The 21698-nt window shown below is 42.2% G+C and overlaps 1 protein-coding gene across 3 annotated transcripts in view; it reads right to left on the reverse strand.

The window, feature by feature from the left end:
* SF3B3 (splicing factor 3b subunit 3) overlaps positions 1 to 21698 on the reverse strand; it is a 69188-nt gene that overhangs the window by 12121 nt on the left and 35369 nt on the right. For all 3 annotated transcript variants that reach the window (XM_049622590.1, XM_049622588.1, XM_049622589.1), the window contains exons 16-26: positions 19475 to 19597; positions 18583 to 18737; positions 16969 to 17143; positions 16001 to 16206; positions 15743 to 15899; positions 14204 to 14329; positions 13525 to 13737; positions 12076 to 12174; positions 11224 to 11367; positions 10424 to 10528; positions 2432 to 10010 (exon numbers count right to left, since the gene is read on the reverse strand). In XM_049622590.1, the coding sequence (XP_049478547.1) occupies positions 9870 to 10010; positions 10424 to 10528; positions 11224 to 11367; positions 12076 to 12174; positions 13525 to 13737; positions 14204 to 14329; positions 15743 to 15899; positions 16001 to 16206; positions 16969 to 17143; positions 18583 to 18737; positions 19475 to 19597 (1644 nt within the window). In that variant the 3' untranslated portion in view covers positions 2432 to 9869. The remainder of the gene's footprint in view (positions 1 to 2431; positions 10011 to 10423; positions 10529 to 11223; positions 11368 to 12075; positions 12175 to 13524; positions 13738 to 14203; positions 14330 to 15742; positions 15900 to 16000; positions 16207 to 16968; positions 17144 to 18582; positions 18738 to 19474; positions 19598 to 21698) is intronic.

Consider the following 21698-nt stretch of genomic DNA (forward strand, 5'->3'; position numbering starts at 1 on the left):
AGTTTTGGCTCCCAGGAGGGTTGGGCCTGCCCCAGCTCCTCTCCAGAACACATTTACTCTGATTTAAAAAAAAAAAAAAAAAAAAAAAACACACTTCTTCTTACAAAACTTAATAAAACTGGGTGATGTGGTAGTGACTGGAGTGCATGTGTAGGCAGAAGCAACAAACAGAGGGAGAAAAGGCCTTTGATAAACATCACCAGTGTTGAGAACTAATCAATTACCCAGTCTACAGATGGGAGATATGAGCCCAGAGAGATGAAGTATCTAACCTAAGATCACACAGCTAGGGCTTCCCGACACAACTGTTCTGGTGTAACTCATGGTAGTACACACAGCACAGGGAGTTCCTGAGGACACAGAAGTGAAGCCCTTTACTCAGCCCCATCTCCAAGAATAAGGGTACTTTCACTTTGCCTGAGTCAGACCGAAAGCGGAGAATGGCTCTGCCCAGCAGAATTCTGTGGGCACCAGTGGGGCAGCTCCATCTCCACCTAGTGTTCACAGCCAGCTCCCTGATTTAGTAGTTAGGGATGGGACAACCCCCCAAGGGATCCTTTAGCTCCTCCACCAGTGGACATTACAAGCAGGAATCAGGGGACAGGGGAAAGGACTGTGTTCAAAGCATCAAACTATCCAAGACAATAATTTGTAGTTTCTCTGAACGTGACCACAGAATCTTTATTAAGGGGACCCTTAACATCTAGGATTCCATAGCATCTCATTTGAGAAATGCTACCCTAAAAGATGTTAGTATGTCTTATTCCGAATGTCAATGCCTGGTACGAGTAGCTGTTCAAATGATTTCTCAATTGGGTTGACAAAACTGGATTCCTGGTTTGGCCCTGAACTTTCAGCAGGACAAGGCCCATACTGGAATGCACTTGGCTAATTACCCACCTTCATCCCTAACGCTATGGCTACTCTGACCACACCCTCTACAAGGCCTTGGCAGAACTATGCCAAGTTGATTCATACCAGTCAGGTGGCCTGCTGGGAGGGCAGGACAGAGTGGAGATGATGGGGTCTAGCCACAGGACCTCACTCGAGCCTCATAGAAGCCTGAATTAACTCCACTGTGCCCTCTCTGGGATTCCTGGGCTTGGAATGATGTCCCTTCCTTTCAAAGCATTGCACATAAGACTGTAGTTCAAGATGGAGATGGCTCTAGGCTCCCCAGGCTTCTAGACCCAAGTTCAGTGGCCATGCCTCCTCAGATCCCCTGGAAGCTCAGCAAAAGCACTTTGCTATTACCATAACCCCTGAAGGTTGGTTTTATTATACTTTACAGACAGGAAACTGAGACCATGCTCAGAGACTGGTGAACCCAGGTCACAGGACTCTGTTCAGGCCTCTTTCTCTAGCCTTTGCTCCTGACCTCCTGCTTGGCATTTGGCAGGCAGGATCTTGATTCTGCTTTCCATGGTGAAGCGGCCTTTCTCTAGCTGCAGCATCAGCTCCTTAAAGGTTAGAGGTTCCCCAGCCTGCCTTGTGTTTAACCGCACTAGGCCCTGATAACCCACAGTAAATGTTGATGCTTCTCTTGACCATCTTGTCTTTTTATGGCCTCAAATTATTAAATGTGTGAAAACTTCCCAAATGAGCTAATTCAAAGCAACTCCCATTCACTGACATTTTGTTTGCTATCAGAAGAAGGAACACGTTCTGCTGGGTAGGCCTGCAAACTGAAAAATGTGAGGACCAGGCTTTAGAAGGCAGAGTTACAGGTAGGGAACAGAGATGGATTTGCCTCTGGGATTACGACAAAACCCACTGGGTATTAACAGATTCTGGATTTGGAGGGTGAAGGTGGGGTTGGGTGGTGCTAACAGGAGCCTCGAGCTACTTCAAATTCAGTCTCCCAGCCTTTTGTACCCAAACTGGAATTTACAATCTTGGTCTATTTATTTATTTGGCTTCATGTTGAACAGGAAACAATGTTCCCTCATTACCCACCCAACCTAATGATTTCCACGTCTGATGACCACCAGACTGTGAAATATACAGTTGCCTAGATAACAGCAGAGATTAAGAGGTTCATGAGTTCGAGCCTTGCGTTCAGGCTCTGTGCTGACAGCTCAGAGCCTGGAGCCTGCTTCAGATTCTTTGTCTCCCTCTCCCTGTCCTTCTCCTGCTCACACAGTCTCTCTCTCAAAAATAAACATTAAAAAAAAAATTTTTTTTTTTTTTAAATCTGGGGGTAAAATCCATCAACCTATTCTGATGAACTCAGATGATGCTAATACAGGTTTTCTTCTGTTTCTGTACCAGAAATGTTTGGCTGCCCACCCTCCACCTCCTCATTTTTCAGAGTTGGGATCTTCTGACTTTTCCCAGAAGTCACAAGGCTATGCCTATTTTATCTGAGGAGACCAGAGACAGAGACTGAAGCTCTTCAGAAACTTGTCACAAGGTTCTTTGGCAAACTCACCAAAACTGACAGGTTATAAAAACTCTTCAACTTCTGGGTACAGAGCAGACCTGCAAAGAGGTGGCACATAGTAGGTGCTTGGTAAATACTGGTGGAATAAATAAATTTATAGCAGTATCTTACAGTGAGTTGGCTGTGTCTTTTTTTTGGTCATGTCTTCTGATGCTGGTTTTCAAGCTTGTACAGAAACAGCTGGCCATGCGCTTATGGACTGGTGAAGAGGACTCTTCTGACTGCTCTGTAGTACGTACCTGTGGATTTCAGTTCACTCAACTTCACATAAACCCCACACACTGGGCTATCAGATCGCCACATGTAAATCAGCCACTGACTACAGATGTTCACTGACCTCCCTACCACGTAACCAAGAGTAAGCCATCTGGCCCTCACCTGTTAATTTTTTTGGATAAGGTTTGACTTCAGCAGCAGAGACGGTTCTTCTGAGCTCTTGATATAGCCCTTGAATGTATTTTAAAGGTACAATAAAATATTCACACACAATATTCCATATGCAAATGAGCAAGTAGATGACTCAGGCAAACACATGTCATTTCTACTTTAAATAGAAACAGAATTTATAAATATTTTTTAAAAATTGAAAGCCAAGTTGATCACATCTGAAGAATGCTCCCAACATTTCTGGCTTCCCACTGATGAGAAACTCAAGAGAGGCTGCATCACGGGAGCAACACACATTCTGGTGACCAGCACTCTCCCCATGAGAGAAGTGAACTCCAACAGCCTTTCCCAGCCACAGCAGTCTTGCTAGCAATACGTTCAAAAAAACCAAGAAAAGCAACATTCCAGCCATAGTCCAATTTGAACCCCCTCCCCCCAAGGAATGCTATTCTTGGCAAGAGATCTTCCAAAGGAAACAACATCTGCAGAACCCCTACCCGTGAGGTCAGGGAAAGATGAGGCAGCTGAAAACTTTTCAGTCTTTCTTAGACTCAAGTTGCAGGGACTTAACAGAGCAGCAAGATGAGAGTGATCCTAGTACCTAAGGGCAAATGCCTCAGGGTCTTGACATTATCCCTTGAGAACTACATGGCAGACTCTGATGTATTTTGCAAGGCTACACACAGAGGTCCCCATTTACCTGGCTGCTCAGTTAAATCAAAAGAGTTCATTAGCCCCCCCTTAATACCTACATAGATGGGATTTGTAATTTAGCCTCATCCCGTCACCAAGTATATATTAAACGCATTTTGTACATTCTGGAGCAACAGCTATGAACTAGACAAAATTCCTGAGCTCAACATATTCAAGCCTAATTCCTTGTGCCTGTGATCCAGAAATTATGCTTGCAGACAACAAGCAAATTTATGGATAGGCAAAGGAAACTCAATGGTGACAACTCCTGGATATAACACCTAACCCACAAGCAACAAAACAAAAAATAAGTGAGACTACATCAAATTAAAAAGCATCTGCACAGAAAGAAAAAAATCAACAAAGTAAAAAGACAACCAAAAGGATGGGAAAAATTATTTGCAAACCATGTTATCTACATAAGGGGTTAGCATCCAAAATATATAAAGAACTCATACAACTCAACAGCAAACAAATAATCCAATTAAAGCACGGGCAAAAAGATACATGCACCCCTACTGTTTACTGCAGCATTATTTACAGTAACCAAGATACAGATGCAAGCCAAACATCCATTAACAGACGAATGATAAAGATGTCGTATATGTATACTATGGAATATTACTCAGCCATAAACAAGAATTAAATCTTGCCATTTGCAACAATGTGGATAGACCTAGAGAGTATAATGCTAAGTGAAATAAGTCAATCAAAGAAAGGCAAATACCATGACTTCATTCACATGTAAGAAACAACTAAACAAAGAAAAAAAAGAGACCAAAAAAACAGACTCTTAAATACAGAGAATAACTGGTGGTTGCCAGAGGGGAGGGGAATAGGAGGGTGGGTGATAAAAAGAGGATCAAGAGTACACTTATCTTGACAAGCACTGAATAATGTATAGAATTTCTGAATCATTATGTTGTACACCTGACACTAATAACACTATGTATTAATCATACTTCAATTTTTAAAAATGGGCAAAGGAACTTAAAAGACATTTCCCAATGTAGATATATTATGGATAGACTGCCAACAGACACATGAAGAGATGCTCAACATCACTAGTCATTAGGGAAATGCCTATCAAAACTACAATGAGGTATCACCTCAAGCCTGTTAAAATGGCCATCATCAAAAAGACAAGATAACAAATGCCAGAAAGAATGTAGAGAAAAGGAAACCTTTGTGTACTGTTGGTAGGATTGTAAACTGGTACAGCCACTATGGAAAACAGTATGGAGAATCCTCAGAAAATTGAAAATAGACCTGCCCTATGATCCAGCAATTCCACTTCTGGGAATACATCCAAAGGAAACGAAAACACTAAGTCAAAAAGGTATCTGCACCCATATGTTCACAGTAGTGTTATTTACAACAACCAAGACATGGAAACAACAATCAATGGATAAATGAATAAGAAGTTGTGGTAGATCAACAAATGGGTGTTGATCCATGCAAAAGAATGAAAATGGACCACTTTCTTACACCATACACAAGAATAAACTCAAAATGCATTAAAGATCTAAATGTGAGACCTGAAACCATAACAATCCCCAAAGAGAGCACAGGCAGTAATGTCTGTGACATTGGCCATACCAACATTTTTCTAGAGATTATCTCCTCAGGCAAGAGAAACAAAAGCAAAAATAAATTATTGGGACTACATCAAAAGAAAAAGCTTCTGCACAGCAAAGGAAACAATCTACATAACTAAAAGGGAACCTACTGAATGGGAGAAGATATTTACAAACGACATATTCGGTAAGAGATTAGTATCCAAGGGGCGCCTGGGTGGCTCAGTTGGTAAACCCTCTGCCTTTGGCTCAGGTCACAATCTCACAGCTTGTGAGTTCGAACGCTGCATCGAGCTCTGTGCTGACAGCTCAGAGCCTGGAGCCTGCTTCCGATTCTATGTCCCTCTCTCTCTCTGCCCCTCCCCTGCTCGTGCTATCTCTCTCTGGAAAATAAACAAACATTAAAAAAAAAAAAAATGCAATCTTGCCATTTGCAACAACACGGATGCAAGAGGGTATAATGCTAAGCAAAATTAAGTCAGTGAGAGAAAGACAAATACCGTTATCATCTCACTCATCTGTGGAACTTAACAAATGAGTGAAGGAAAAAAAGAGACAAATTAAGAAAGAGATTCATAACTATAGAGAACTGAGGGTTACCAGAGGGGAGGGGGTGGAAGGATGGGTGAAAGAAGTGAAAGGATTACAAGTTGTACACTTATGGTGATGAGTACTGAGTAATGTATACACTTGTGGAATCACTGTATCGGACATTTGAAATTAATGTAACACTGAGAAATAAAAAACAAAAAATAAAAGAAGTTGTGGTACATACGTACACAATGGAGTATTAGTCATTAAAAAAAAAGACACAAGGAAATCTTGCCATTTGTGACATGGATGGACCTTAAGGGCAATATTCTAAGTGAAATAAGACAGAAGAATACTGTATGATCTCACATGTAGAGTCTAAAAAAAAACATCAAACTCCTAAAAAGAGATGAGATCTGAAGTTGAAGTGGAGGAGTGGCAGTGGCACTGGAACAAGGTGGTCGAGAGACAGAAAGTTCCAGGTATAAGAGGAAATAAGTATTAGAAATGTAATGTAGGACTAGTTAACACTGCTGTGGTATATATTTTTGCTGCTTTTCATTGTATCTCTATGAGATGAGACGATGAATGTAATTGTTTCACCATGTATGTAAGTCAAACCATTATGCTGTACACTTTCAACTTATACAGTAATGATTATACCTCAATAAACTAGAGGGATTAAAAAAAAATCTTTCCAGCTGTTAGAATCCTGGCAGAGAAATCAAGTCCAGAGAAGGCCCCTCAGTTATAGAACTGAAATGTTATCTACATAGCCCTCAAAACTCTATCTCATCCAGCACCCATTTAGCTACAAAAGAGAGTGTGAGAGTCAACAGACATATCAAAAGCACAGCAGTGTAAGGAGGAAAGAAAACACAACAGCGTGTGTATGGGGTGGGGGAATTAAGACTACAGTCTATGGTTATTCGGTGACTCCTAAAGGAAAATGGAAGACTTTATTGTCTTCCTGACCTACGCCCCAAATGTTAAGAGCTCATGTTTGGCTCAATAAGCACCCACAATATGCTGGGCTGGGTGCTGAGTATTTTAGATAAATGCTCTCATTTTATTCTCACGTCAACCCTGTTTATCTCCATGTTATGGGTAAGATGCCAACCTGCCTGACCAATGTCATAGATCTATCTAATCAGAGAGGCAAATACTTGACTGAACTCAGGCCTGTGAGTTCATGTCTAGACTTGCCCAGGAATATACATTGAGTGGCCTAAGGGATGATCTTCATGATTAAGAACATTTAAGAAAAAAATAATACAAACAAAATTTGTACTCCCAGGAGACACAAAGTCACTTTGCCTTTTTGGTAAGTGCTAGGATTCTTAGAAACCATGATCCTGTCTCAAGTAAGGTTGAGTAACACAGTAAGGGACTTCCATGCAGCTTGTATGACCTCTCGCCCTTTACTTTCTACAGCTGGGGTAATCAAGGCTCATAAGTGTTAAATGGTTTGCCCAAAATTCACTCAGCTGTTTTCTGCCCAAGCCAGATCAGACATGTCACCTGATTCTAGTTCTCTAGTGATACTATAAACACATTTTGACTGATTATTTCCTTATTAGGCTATCAAGTTCAACTGAGCAGGCCCTGTACATTTCTTACTGTGCTTATTATCAGTACAATGCTCAGAATGTTAGCTCATTATGTGCTGTCATCTACCAGTTAACCTTTTGCAAAACGCACCCACATTTCTGTGACAATCCCACTGAGTTTGTATCATTTTCCCTAGACTCTGGGTTATAGACAAAAGGGAAAGGACAGAATCTCTTAATATGAAACCTTTGCCTGGTTCACCTGTAGCTCTCTAGTGGGGCAAAAATCAGATGACCATTCATTCCCAGCTGTGGTAAAAGATCTAAAATTAAGATTCATATTATATACTATAAAATCAAAAGAGCTTCAAATGGCCCAAATGCAAGTTTCCTTCCCAGCTCTGCTCTTATGGGTAAGACTAAGCTAAACAACCCTTCTTATCAAAGGACCAGACACAGTTCCTGCTCCTCTCTGGGCAGCAGGTTTCAGTTCACCAGAGTCTATGGATTTACTCAAACAAGCCAATCACATCTTCCCAAAGGAACCAGAAGGCACCCCACCTTCTTGATACTAAAAAGCCCATCTCCCTCCCAAAGCCCCCAGTTGTTTAGCTGGTTGTTGAGTGGAACCCCCATGTGACTTTGCATGGCATCCAGCGTCCTTATGACATTGGCTGTGATTATATAGCTAATGAACTACTGTCTACGTCATTAGCAACCCAAGACAATTCGCAATTCTACAGAGATCTTTTCCTCTCTTACATATAAACCCTCTATGACTATAGGAAGTACTTCAGAAAAGAAACGGAATAGGTTGCTACCCAAACATCTTTGCCAAGTTTCCCAGACTACTGCATGTATCATACAATCTGACAGACTAAACAGAATGGCTTTGGGTAGGGGCCACAGGAAAAATGAGCCCTGGAATTAGGTCATAAAAATGTAATTCAAAAGTATGGTCTTCTGTTATGTGAATCAGTGAGATAACTGACAAAGTGTTGTTTAGGGATTCAATTCCTGGCAAAATCTGGATCTCTACTGACCACTCTAAAACTTAGTCATACTTAGAGAGTTTCCAGGGACAGCATCAGGAACTCTCTGCACTGGATTGTGGGCTGCTCAGGGTCAAAGATTTTATCTTAATCACCTTGATTTGATTCTAACCCAGTGCTAGCCACAGAGAATCCGTTCATGGAAGTGGCTGAGCACATGCACATGAATGAGTGTTTTACTCTGTGAAATACTGGGAACAGCAGCGAGCTTGGGTCATTCCAGGTTCAATGAAGCTGGAAGACTACCTGGACGATTAGAGCTGGTTTCCCAGGTGTAGGTTGTAACATTTGACACTAGCACATTTGCAGTTGACTAGCTACCAGTGCTGCCTCTTCATACTCCAAAGGCCTGCCACAGCTTGCCTAAGATGACTGCTGCAGATAGTACCCACCCCTCCCTTGTCATTATCCATGAGCCTTTAAATAGAGACCACATATACTGACTTTGTTCCCATGGGCAGGTTAGATCTGGGTTCTTCTGTACTTACTGATCCTTCCTAGGATTCATAAGGCAAACGATCATTTCAGGAGCTGTAGAAGTAAAGGGAGCATCTGTTAAGAGACTACCCAGCTGGAATGCATGCTGAATCCTTCACTCTTAAGACCTCAAAGTAGGAAGAAGCTAAAACAGGGGAGAAGAGAGGCACCTGGGGGGCTCAGTCAGTTAAATGTCTGACTCTTGATTTCAGCTCATACTGATCTCACAGTTCATGGGACAGAGCCCCACGTCAGGCTCTGCACTGATAGTGCTGATAGCGCAGAGCCTGCTTAGGATTCTGTCTCCCTCTCTTAGCCCCTCCCTACCGTGCACAGGCATACCTTTTCTCTCTAAAAATAAACAAACACTAAAAAAATAAAATAAAACACCAGAGAAGAAATCAGCCACCCTTCCTCAATATTCAATGGGAAGAGGTGTGGCTGACCCCATGTTTATTATTAAGCCCAAGTTTCATCTGCATAGCAGAAAGAACTACAGGAAGCCAAAAAACTACCACAAAGCCAGGAGTGAGGCCACAGGGAGCCAGAAGGACAAGCAGGTAGCTGGAAAGGAGGAGGATACTCCATTCTTCCCGCTCCAAGTCAGGTTTAAATCTCCCACCTAAATTCTCACCCCCAGAAAAGACACATGGACTCCAGCCACCTTAAAAACTACATTGTATTTCTGGTTAGATTTCAGAGTGGCAGAACTCAGGAGTTATACTATATTCAACCTGGTCCCCACCTCAGCTTGCCTGCCTTCCCCACATCTCTCCCCCACCTCCCACCCACAAAGATAACATTGTACAAAACTATATTTACAGGAAAACTGGTTAAAAACTAAGGGTGTGTACAAAAGTAGACAAGAGAGCCAGAAATTTCAGTGCAGGGGAAGTTTGGGGGAACCGCCAACATCTTATTACACACCAGAACCTGGGGGCAATGTATTACGTACTAGGCAAAAAGAAGTATAGCAAATTTCAGTGCCAATTTTAGGGGGAACCAGTCACTCCAGGGAAAGAGTGGATACGAAAGACATACTAGCTTTAATATTACAAAGTCTTAATTAACCAGCCACCCTTCTGCCACATGGGTTCAGAGCCAGGTGGTAGGGGAAACAAAACAGAGTCTCTGACACAAGCCCCACAGGGAAAAGGGCTCAGAAGGCATAACGGGTCCGGATGTCCTCAAGCTTCTTGGACACCTCAGGTGGGGTTCGGTCCAGTTCTTCAGAGACATTCTTCTGTTTGTTGGGCTCCATGGAGTTGAACTGCTCACAGAGGTCTCCGTCTATCACATTCTAAGACATAGAAAAGTAAGGAATAAAAAGGTTAGACGCTCACGGAAAGGGACATATGCTAGAGCACCTGCAAGGAAAGCTTTTATTCTCTCTGATATCTGAACCATTTACAGAGCCAGGAATGCTATTTTAGGTTCATCCTCAGTAGCCTGTGTTCAGATTAGCAAAACTGGGTGAAGGCTTTTCTCTGGCTGTGGTCTGCCCCAGGGGAAGAGGTCCCTGAATATCACTAGCCATTCCTTTCCCCCATTACTGCCTCCATCAATCCACCCCTTTAATTCAGGACTGCTCTGATTTTTAAAAGACAGAGGTCCACAGAAAAGACAAGTTAAATGAGCTAAAGATCCCCCTTTTCAATTCAGATTTCCAACAAGACCCCCAGGTTCTAGTGTCTAGTAAGGTTAAGACCTTACCTTAACAGGGAAGTAATAGGAACGAAAGCTGAGGTGGTCTCGCCCACAGAGAGGGGGATGCTCAGACCGTAGGTGCATTTCCACATGCTGGAAGAAGTCATGGTCCTGGTGGAAGAAACAAAGAATCTGTCACTAAAAGAAAAAAGTGATTTCAACTACTAGTCTATGGTTTCCAGAAGCAAAATGAACAGACAAACCATTGATTTTTTTTTTTTACCACACAGATATTAACTACTTGTTAACAAATTGCTTAATCTGTTAACAAATTGCTTTGTTTGTTAACAAATTGCTCCTTTGACAATCACAGGCTTTCCTGCTACAAGATAGAGAAAACATGAAAGAAACCCCACCTGTATTTACAGAACACAAGAGAACACCATATGTAAAGAGTGATTTGTGAAGTCAGATTCCTGATCCCAGCTTCTTTAGCTGGAATGACATAAATCCAATTTAGCCAATCCCAGAGTTGACTCGAGGAGGCAGATTAAATGCACAGTACTCATCATCCATCATTCCTACTCTTGTGGGGTTTGGTTCTGGGGCTTTGGCCTCTGACTAATGCTATATCCACATCAGAACTGAACCAAACCCAGGTACAGTATGAAAACAAATGGCTTTTCCCACAGGGGTGGGAGGGGGATATCAGGATTCTTATCTTCCTAGGCACATCTGTCACTTTATAAAATTTCCAGAACATGCCTAGTTGCAAGTGGGGACATAAGATTTGTCCTCTTAGGCTGATTTAGCACCAAGAAACAACCTTGCCAAAGCAAAGGCCAGAAGAGTGTGGGAGAGTTTACCTCATGGGATGTGAATGGGACAAGGATGCCAATTCCTCCTGACAAGGTGGTATAGACAAGTGATTCTGAGCCTCCGGGGATCAGTGTGGTCTTCTGTAATGACAGCACTGTCTCGCCTACATGGTAGTTCATGATCACCTCTGCCTGCAAGTCAAAAACAGACTAGTAACTATGTGTGCCCTCACAACCTGTTCTAGATTACCAAGAGCAAGGAGTGCCTCCAAAGGGCAGATTTCATCTTCTTTTAAATCCAAAACTCACTAACAGTTAAAAATACTTCAGAATGTTAACATTTACTTGAGATTAATGTCCCCACCAACATGCTAAAGTTAGATCATTTCTGATAACCAATTAGAGTGAAAAAAATTTTTGTTAAATTATCAAGTTTACATAAAAAAACCCACAGAAAATTATTAAAAAGCAACAATCATTAGACTTGCCTTCTAAAATAGATCTAAGAAGTCCAGAGATGCTTTACTACAGAAATACATGCCTATAGGAGAAAAGTAAAGAACCCAGAACATCTCAGAGAGAAGCTGATTCATAAAGGGAGTGACCCTATTTAACAATTTTTTCCAAGAAACTCATTATGCTCCACTCAACTGCTAAAATGTCTTGGAAAAAAATCTTATTTCTACAGTCATAAAAATAGAACGTTGACTTGGTCATTTTACATCAAACCTAGCATCTGTCCATCACAGGCCATAAAAGGACTTCCATACACAGGAGAGTACTCAGCAGAATCATGTGCGCTGTGGATAAGTGACTAAAAACTGTTCCCTCAGTGAGGGCCATGGGGAATGTACTATGCAGGCGGGCTCCCGTCCTTCCGAGCCCCTTCTGTAATCCTACCTTCTGAGAGGCCCCGTTGAGCAAGCCCCGGTCCCACAGGGCTTTGTTTCCTGTGGGATCCTCATCCACTTCATCATTGGTGTTAGGTGGGAGCCTTACCTACAAGGAAGTGACACAAGTCAGAGGACTGGGTCCTACACTTACTCACCTGAATCACCAAGCAATGTTTGCCCCAGATCCTTGAAAGCAAGCCTGGGACACCAACTTTGGCATAGGCCTGAGCTGGTTTCCTGCACCTAGTGTCTGAGTGAGAAACTCAAGAGTATCAAGCCCTAAGCAAAAGCAAACCAAAGGCCATAGGACATAAATAAGAAAAGTGACACTGGGCTTAAAAAGAGAAGCCGGAGCCTGGGTAACTCAGTCGGTTAAGCTTCTGACTTCGGCTCAGATCATGATCTCACAGTTCGTGAGTTCAAGCCCTGCATCAGGCTCTCTGCTGTCAGTGCGTTCCTGTTTGGGATCCTCTCTCTCCTTCTCTCTCTGCCCCTCCCCCAAGCGCATGTGCTGGCTCTCTCTCAAAAATAAACAAACATTAAAAAAGAGAGAGAGAGTTAAAAACTGAGCGCCTGGGTGGCTCAGTCAGTTAAGCGGCCGAGTTCGGCTCAGGTCATGATCTCACGGTCCGTGAGTTTGAGTCCCGCATCAGACTCTGTGCTGACAGCTCAGAGCCTGGAGCCTGTTTCAGATTCTGTGTCTCCCTCTCTCTGACCCTCCCCTGTTCAAGCTCTGTCTCTCTCTGTCTCAAAAATAAACGTTAAAAAAAAAGAAAAATTTTTTTTTAAAAAGAGAGGCCAAAATTCTGATAAAAGTAAAAATATATATTACTCATTAGTTCAAATGAAACCTATCACTATTAAATTATGTTCCAGGGGTTCCTGGATGGCTTAGCCAGTTAAGTGTCTGACTCTTGATTTTGGCTCAGGTCATGATCTCACAGTTCCCGAATTTGAGTCTCACACTGGGTTCTGTGCTGACAGTGCGCAGCCTGCTTGGGATTCTCTCTCTCCCTCTCTGCTCCTCCCCTACTCGTGCTCGCTCGCTCTCTCTCAAAAAAAAAAACCCTAAACATTAAAAAAAATCATATTCCAATGAAGATGAAGAAGGTGAACTGGTAGATGGTGGAGGGATGGAGGAGGGGAGGTTCTAAATGACAAGAATGGGGCAGCTGCCTAACTCAGTCAGTAGAGTGTGTATAACTCTTGATTTGGGGGTTGTGAGTTTGACCCCCCCACATTGAGTGCAGTAATTACTTTAAAAAAAAACTTTAAAAATAAATAAAATTTTAAAAAATTAAAAAATGATAAGAAAGCTTACATAACAGTTTCATTTTTAGAGGCAGCCTTAGTAGGATTGAATTTTATACTCATTTTTACTTTCCATATTAGAAATCACAGTCCTGGGTCCCAGCTTTTCCACACATCAATGTAAGCCAAGTAAACATCAACTCACCACACAAATGTTGCCAAACTTATCTGCCCCAGCCACAGTGTCATAGTCCAGAAGGCTAGCCGTAGTGACCCATCGTGGGTAAGTATCATCAGCAAAAATGATGAGCTGGTTCTCATTACGCTTGTATCGAACCCAGATGAAACTTTCTTGGACGTCAGACACAATTACCCTGTGTCCAATAGTCTGGATCCCAGAGATGTAATTGGCAATATGCTGGGAAAAACACGGACAGCAATAGGAGTAACCTTGAGGTTCAGAACACACAGAAAGTCCAGCTGCTCCTGACTTCAACACATACAGGGCCTAGAGAATAGTAGTCAGCAAAAAATTGCTAAAAGACAGGAAAAAAACTACTGGTTTTAATATAGAGGAAATATATGCCCAGTTCTCAGAGTTAAATACCTTATAGAAGCAAGCAGGACAGAATCCTTATAGAAGCAAGCAGGACAGAATCCTTATAGAAGCAAGCAGGACAGAATCTGGTTCTTTATGTGAAGAAATCAAGAAAGCCACCTAACTGCTCTCGTTCTCCAGGCTCAAAGGCCTCATTCTTAGGCTGAAATTGGGGAACTACAAGGTCCTAATAAAGAGACGTGATTTTAAGTTACTGTCCACCATCCTGCCAATGTTTCCTTCTTCCACACTAGCTACATCTGAAGCCCTCTACCAGCATATTTACCTTGTTCTCACACTTTCGGAGTAACTTCTTCTTCCCCAAGTCATAGACTCGCAGAAGCTTCCCCACACCAATCAACACCCTCCCCTGGAATGGGGCAATGGCAGCAGGGACCTCTTCCACTGGAGTCTGTGAGAAGAAAAGCAGGTAATGCAGCTATCAGAACACCAGTCATACGCTGGCCCCACCCTCTCAAACCTAAAATATCTTTACAGGCATCTGTCAGGAAGACAATGAGTGATCATCTTTTGCTCATCAGAGAAATAAATCACACATACAACAGTTACTACGAAACAGAGTGTTTGGGTAAATAGGTCCCATACACTGCACATCACTCAGCAAATCAATCAGTGCCACAGGTGGAAGGAAGCCCTCAGGCCTGAGGAATGCTGTCTCTGAGCCCACGCTAATTCAAATGGTGCTATTAACTAATAGTGAAGACTCAATACTGGAGAAGTGATTGCTGCTTGTGGACGGATTGGAATGGAGTGCTAGTGACAAGGGAGACACAATGAGTTTAGCACCAAGACAACTCCATGAAGTAACTGTTTCTTAGAGGATACTTCCCTGTGGAAGGGCTGAAGGAGAGGAGATACATAAATGTACTGTGTGAAAGAACAGGAATTTTTTTCCTTAACTTAAAAATTGTGGCTAAGGGGCGCCTGGATGGCGCAGTCGGTTAAGCGTCCGACTTCAGCCAGGTCACGATCTCGCGGTCCGTGAGTTCAAGCCCCGTGTCAGGCTCTGGGCTGATGGCTCGGAGCCTGGAGCCTGTTTCCGATTCTGTCTCCCTCTCTCTCTGCCCCTCCCCCGTTCATGCTCTGTCTCTCTCTGTCCCAAAAATAAATAAAAAACGTTGGAAAAAAAAAAAAATGTGGCTAAGTCAGATGAATGTCCGACTTTGGCTCAGGTGATGATCTCACAGTTCCTAATTCAAGCTCCACAACAGGCTCTGTGCTAGCAGGTCAAAGCCTGGAGCCTCTTTCAGATTCTGTGTCTCCCTCTCTCTCTCTCTCTCTGCCCCTTTCCCGCTTGTATGCATGCATTCTCTCTCAAAAATAAACTTTAAAAAAAATAAAATTTGTGATTAAAACACACATAAAATTTACCACTTTAATCATTTTTAAGCATACAGTTCAGTGACATCAAACATATTCACAGTGTTGTGCAACCAAAACCACCATCCATCCCCAGAACTTCTCTGTATCTGTTAAATATTAACTCTTGAGAGAATATTAATTCTTTAGAACTGCTGGATTTTGGTAACAAATTGCTGCCTGCTTAGTAAAACTAGTAAACAAGGGGCCAATTCAGTGTGCATCTATTTCACCACTGTGGATGGTTAGCACATAGGCTTCCGGTGGGACACCCAGGCAATGGAGCTTCACTGGAGCATGAAAACCCCAGCATTTTCTGTGTGCCACCAACAGATGGAACACCATCAATGAGCTGGTTCCCAAAATGGTCACCAGAAGACCTGACCCACAACTTAAGCAAAAGTGGGAGAGTCTAGTAGGACCTAAGATCCAGGCTGGTTCCTACCTTGTGCAAAAACTCCAATTTTTCCCCATTGTTCACAAGCTTGTAGGTATAGACAAAGCCCCCTGCTACAGACCGGGGATTGAGTATCAGGTCTTTGGCCACGCCCACCAACACATACCAATCATCACCAGTATTGGAGAACCTACAAACAGCCACACTGTATACAGAGAAAGAAGCAGGAATCAAGCGTTAGTTATAGGCCAGAAAATTCCCATAAGAGCCTCCAAAACCCTGGAGCTGATGTCCTAAGCTCCTTACCTAAAAGCAGCCTCATTCTGTTCTAGCTGGACAAGGTCTAGTGTGTTCCCTTGAATAGGATTCATGACTCGGATCACAGAGGCCCACTGCCCATTGCCAGCCTTAGGAGCTCCAAAAATGGATTCAGGGAGGTTTTCATTCAGGAACGCTGCTGCCATCTCTGCAGCAAGCTCCCGCTCATCCTCCCCTGCTGCTTCTACCATTTCCTAAATCAAAAACAAAACAAACGACAATAAAAACAAGGAAGAGTTGGTGTGTTCAGAAGTGGGTACTGGGTGAGAAGTGGTCAAGTAGCAAAAACACCTCCAAGGAGAGTTCATATTATATACAGTAGCAAAGTCTGTAGGCCAAAACCAGATTTCCCAAAACAAAGATTAAAGGGAAAGGTGTATACACAAGGGGAGGAGGGAAAACCACTAAAGGGGAAATCAGGTACTTCTTTTTTTTAATACCAAAAAACTGAACATCAACTGACAAATAACCAACAAATAGTCTGAGATACATAAAATGAAAACACAATTCTTCCACCTACCCCATCTAACTTCCCATGCTAATAAGACTACTATTTGTCTCCTCTCTTCCAGGCCAGATACAGTTCTACATGGTTGGATCTATTTGTTTTTTGCTGGGAAATGATTTCTGGAAAGAAGAAGTGTTGTGGAAAATATGAAAGCTGTCTCCTTTGGGCTCAAATCCAGGAAACACATACAGAGACTGTTTAGGAAGCTCAAAGACTGAACAACTATGTTCTAAGAAATAAAGCTGAGTACTAAAATAAACCCAGGTCAGTATATTAGTTCCAAGTCACAAGAAAACCTCTAAAACTAAGGATTCTGGCAAAGGGCTCTACTTAAAGGACCTGACAAGAGCCTGGATCTTTAGAATATAATAAAAAATTACATAAGTTTAAACTTTTCAACTAAATTTCAGTGCCTTTTAATTGAACCCTAAAAGTCAAGTCTCATTACCTCTGCCATCTGTTGCTTTCTCTGAGCTTTTGTAGCTTCTGTGTAGGCATTGTGGTCTGTCTCAATGATGATAAGGTTGTTACTCTCTGGGTGAATGACAAATTTCCTGGGTGTATACTGCAATGGAAAGGCTACCTGATTGAAGACAGCACCTAGCTTCTCCAATGCTAAAATCCTATGGGGAGAAAGGCAGGGAATTAATAGATTATTCATTCAGGAACTAGAAAATGATGTCAAAATAGTCCATGAGCAGTCACAGCAAATGCATCAACCCCTCAAGCTCTAATGCTGGCAGTAAGAAGCATGCCTTCTAATATAGAAGATTCTGCACAATAGACATATCCTAGAAGGGACTTCCACTCCAGGAACAGCCAGCAACTATTCATGGTGACTCTGGCTTTCACCGTTGAAACCCACATTAGAACCTTCAAAGGAGGGGCACCTGGGTGGCTCAGTCAGTTAAGCCTCTGACTTCAGCTCAGGCCAAGATCTCAGGGTTGTGGGTTCGAGCCCCACATCGGGCTCTGTACTGACAGCTCAGAGCCTGAAGCATACTTTGATTTGTCTCCCTCTCTCCCTCTGCCCTTCCCTAGCTCACTGTCTCTCTCAAAAATAAATAAACATTAAAAAAGAGAGATAAGGGGCGCCTGGGTGGCGCAGTCGGTTAAGCGTCCGACTTCAGCCAGGTCACGATCTCACGGTCCGTGAGTTCGAGCCCCGCGTCAGGTTCTGGGCTGATGGCTCGGAGCCTGGAGCCTGTTTCCGATTCTGTGTCTCCCTCTCTCTCTGCCCCTCCCCCGTTCATGCTTTGTCTCTGTCTCAAAAATAAATAAAAATAAAAAAAAAAAAAAAAAAAGAGAGATAAAACACCATGCAGGTAAGGCAATTCTGCTGAAATAGAAGGTATATATGTGCGTGGAGGTTAGAGAGAGAGTGAACAATGACTGAAAAGATCCTGAAAGCTACTGCATAGATCTGGGAGTTCACCTGGTAAGTTATCCACTTGGTAAGTTATAGCCTCTTGATAGAGTTGCTCTTATGATGAGCCAATACTTACAACCAGGACATGAACATGGGTGGCAGCAAAAGACCAAAAAAGAAAAAAACAAACCCAAAACTTGAGACAGTCAAAACAATATAGATAGTACACACTCTAACATACTCAGCATAAATAGGAGTCTGTCAACTTACAAAAGGCCTAAAGAATTTATACTGAGGTTAAAACTGAACATGTAAACTGCAAATAAGACAGAATGAGAAAAAGATATCAGAGATTCAATTCCTGCCTGCTCTAAAACTAATCCAATGGCGCTGCCCTGGAAAACAAGACTCTTAAATCTTAGGAAAAGTGAACTGTACTGATCAGTATATTAAAACTTGGCCGTGAAAATCTAAACAGAAGCTAAAACTTCAGACACTGAAACTTGTCTACCAATACTTCATTAAAATCCTGAGCCAAATGAAGGTTTCGGTTCCAACACCCTAGTCCCATGGTGAAGAGTCGGCTCACTGCCACCAAGTCATCGCTTCGTCACTTTTGCCAACACTCAGGCAGAACCAGAATCCCAGCCATTGGCAGAACTTCCCAGTGGGCTTGCAATGTGGAACTCTCACCTCAGGGTATTGGTGGAGATGGCAACAATGCCCTCGGGACACTGTTCAGAGGCGAAGCCAGACGCAAATTCCAGGGTCTCATAAGACAAGGGGGTGAGATGGAAACGAGACTGGTAAGAATAGCTCAACCACGAGCGGCTAGACATGGCCAACACCTGAGGAAAGAAAAACACCTCCAATAAGCTTGGGATAAACACAAACTTGGAATGCTAACCGAACTCCGTACCTGTAACTTTCAGTCTGCAAAATATCCCAACGAATTTTGGAAACCTAAAAGGCTACCTTAAGATTAAAAAGAGTCCTGGAGAAGAGGCAGTATGTATGGCTTACTATCTGCTCAAAGCATGAGCTACTATCTGTTATGACCTAATCACTCAATCTCTTTACATTTCCACATGTGTAAAATGCGAATACTATCATAAGGCTGGACAGTTGCAAGAATGACATGCTATTGCACCTAATGCTGACTTCAAGTCAAGAACTAGCATAGCACCCAGCAATAGTAACATTCTTAGATACAAAGGACACAATGTTTCCCAATCTCTTTCACATTACTTGGTAAAACCCTGGTATTGGTATAAGGTTGCTTGTGGAAAAAGGTACCCCAGATGGGAGGTTTCTAACTACCTCTCAATCACCTCCATTTGCCCAGCCTGAGGGCTGAACAGATCCATATCCTAACCTACCCACAACCAAAACAACTCAATGCCATGGAAAGCTCTGGATGAAGGGATCCACAACTTCCTACATGAAAGAAACTTACAAGAGGGACCTAATGTCAAACTAACTATATATGGGTGAATTAATAATAGCAAAACTTACACCAAGGGAACTTTTCTCAGCTGATGCCACTAACGTCTAAACATGCTGCCTGCCCACTTTCATTACTTACTGCCTCTTGGCCTTGCATCCGGACACGAAAGAGTTTCACAGGACGAGACCCCAGGTACCTAGTGCGGGTGTCAGACAGATCCCCAGTGACGGGGTCCAGGACAGTTCTCAGCAGCACACCATTCTAATAAAAAAGAGAGTGGGTGAAACTTATCCATAATGGAAGATCCCTCCCTTGGCGACTTCACAAAATATGTAAGTTCAGAATAGATGGAAGGAAATGACTTGCTGGTTTAAAGAATATCCTAATGATCAGCCAGCCACTTGCTCATTCAAGTAGTTACTGAACATTCACTAAATGAAAAGCACTTATTTTTCACTGTATATCCTTTAAAATTCTTTTACCATGTATGTTAAACTATTCTTTTTTAAAGCTTATTTATTTGTTTTGAGAGAGACAGAGAGAGTGTAATGGGGGAAGGGGTAGAGAAAGAGGGAGAATCTCAAGCAGGCTCTGTGAACTCACAAACTGTGTTTGCCTGGGCTCGTCCCTGAGCTGGGTTCTGCCTGTGATAGCATGAAGCCTGCTTGGGATTCTCTCTCCATCTCTCTCTCCCTCTCCCCTACTCACGCATGTTCGCTCCCTAAAAACAGACATTAAAAAAAAAAAAAGACTCTTAAGAGAATTGGCTAATTCAGGGCTGGGGCAAAAATATTCCAAGTGTATATAGGGCACTCTGTTATGCCAGAAGGAAGGCCCCAAAGAGAATGGAGTCATATTCAAACGACAAAAAAACCTAACTTCAAAAGGGAACTTCTACTCATCTAAAAAGAGGCAATTTAGTATACACAAATGAAAAATACAATAGTTTAAAGCACAAATATATAAAAATCTGCAAGTTCAGGTTATCCAAAAAAACTAAAAATAAAAAATTACTTCATTAGTCCCCACTGGAGACTACTCTGGCACCAATTCCTTACTGTGAAAACAGATAAACAAAGGGGAAAAAACAAAGTACTTATCCTTTCCCTCTACAAACTGTATTTTGGGATAGGCAAATTTCCTCTTTAGAGAAAAGTTCCAGCTAATAAAATGAAGAATGAAATAGAAAATTGTCATTTCCCAGTCCCTAATGACATAATGAATCTAGGCAATGTGCCATCAATGACTGTTATTAGGTAAAAGGTTGATGAGAAGATAATGTGTCCTTAAGTATAAGATACAAAATATCAGGGGGCGCCTGGGTGGCTCAGTCAGTTAAGAATCTGACTCTTGATTTCAGTTCAGGACACGAACTCTCGGGTTTGACAGTTTGAGCCCTGCATCGGGCTCTGGGCTGACAGCTCAGAGCCTGGAGCCTACTTTGGATTCTGTGTCTCCCTTTCTCTCTGTTTGCACTCTATCTCTCTCTCTCAAAAATAAATATACATCGGGGCACCTGGGTTACTCAGTCGGTTAAGCGTCCCACTTCAGCTCAGGTTATGATCTCACAGTTTATGAGTTCGAGCCCCACATCGGGCTCTGTGCTGACAGTGCAGAGCCTGGAGCGTGCTTCAGATTCTGTGCCTCCCTCTCTTTCTGACCCTCCCCCACTCATTCTCTTTCTCTCTCTCTCAAAAAATAAACATTAAAAAATTAAACAAACAAACATAGGGGCATCTGTGGTGACTCGGTTGAGTGTCTAACTTCAGCTCAGGCCATGATCTCACAGCTCGTGAACTCAAACCCTGCATCGGGGTCTCTGCTTTCAGCATACAGCCCACTTCAGATCCTCCATCTCCCTCCTCTCTGCCCCTCCACTGCTTGTGTTCATTCTCTCTCTCTCACATAAACGTTAAAAAAAAATTAAACCTTTAAAAAATTCAAAAAATAAAAATACCAGATTTCAAAGACTTTGTTAAAAAAGAGAACAAAGTTATCTTAATTTTTATACAGATTACAAATTGAAATGACATTTTAAACAAAAATGTTTAAATAAAACATTACAGTTAACTTCATCTGTTCCTTTTTCATGGCTACAGGAATATTTAAGTTACATGGGGCTTATGTTATATTTTTAATGGACAGCATGCTCTAGATCCACCCTCTAGTCTATAGGAATTACAGAGAATAGAACAGTAACATTAAACACACAAGAAAGGATTCTGCCAAATCCAAAAGGCAGAAATTCTTCAAAACAAATGATCTGGTTTCTTTAAAAAAAAAAAAAAAAAAAAAAAAAAGGTGTAGGACAATTTTTCTTTAAGTTATTATTTATTTATTTTGAAAGAGAGAGAGCAGGGGA

Source organism: Panthera uncia, assembly GCF_023721935.1.
Source record: "Panthera uncia isolate 11264 chromosome E2 unlocalized genomic scaffold, Puncia_PCG_1.0 HiC_scaffold_20, whole genome shotgun sequence".
In the NCBI taxonomy this organism is placed as follows: Eukaryota; Metazoa; Chordata; class Mammalia; order Carnivora; family Felidae; genus Panthera; species Panthera uncia.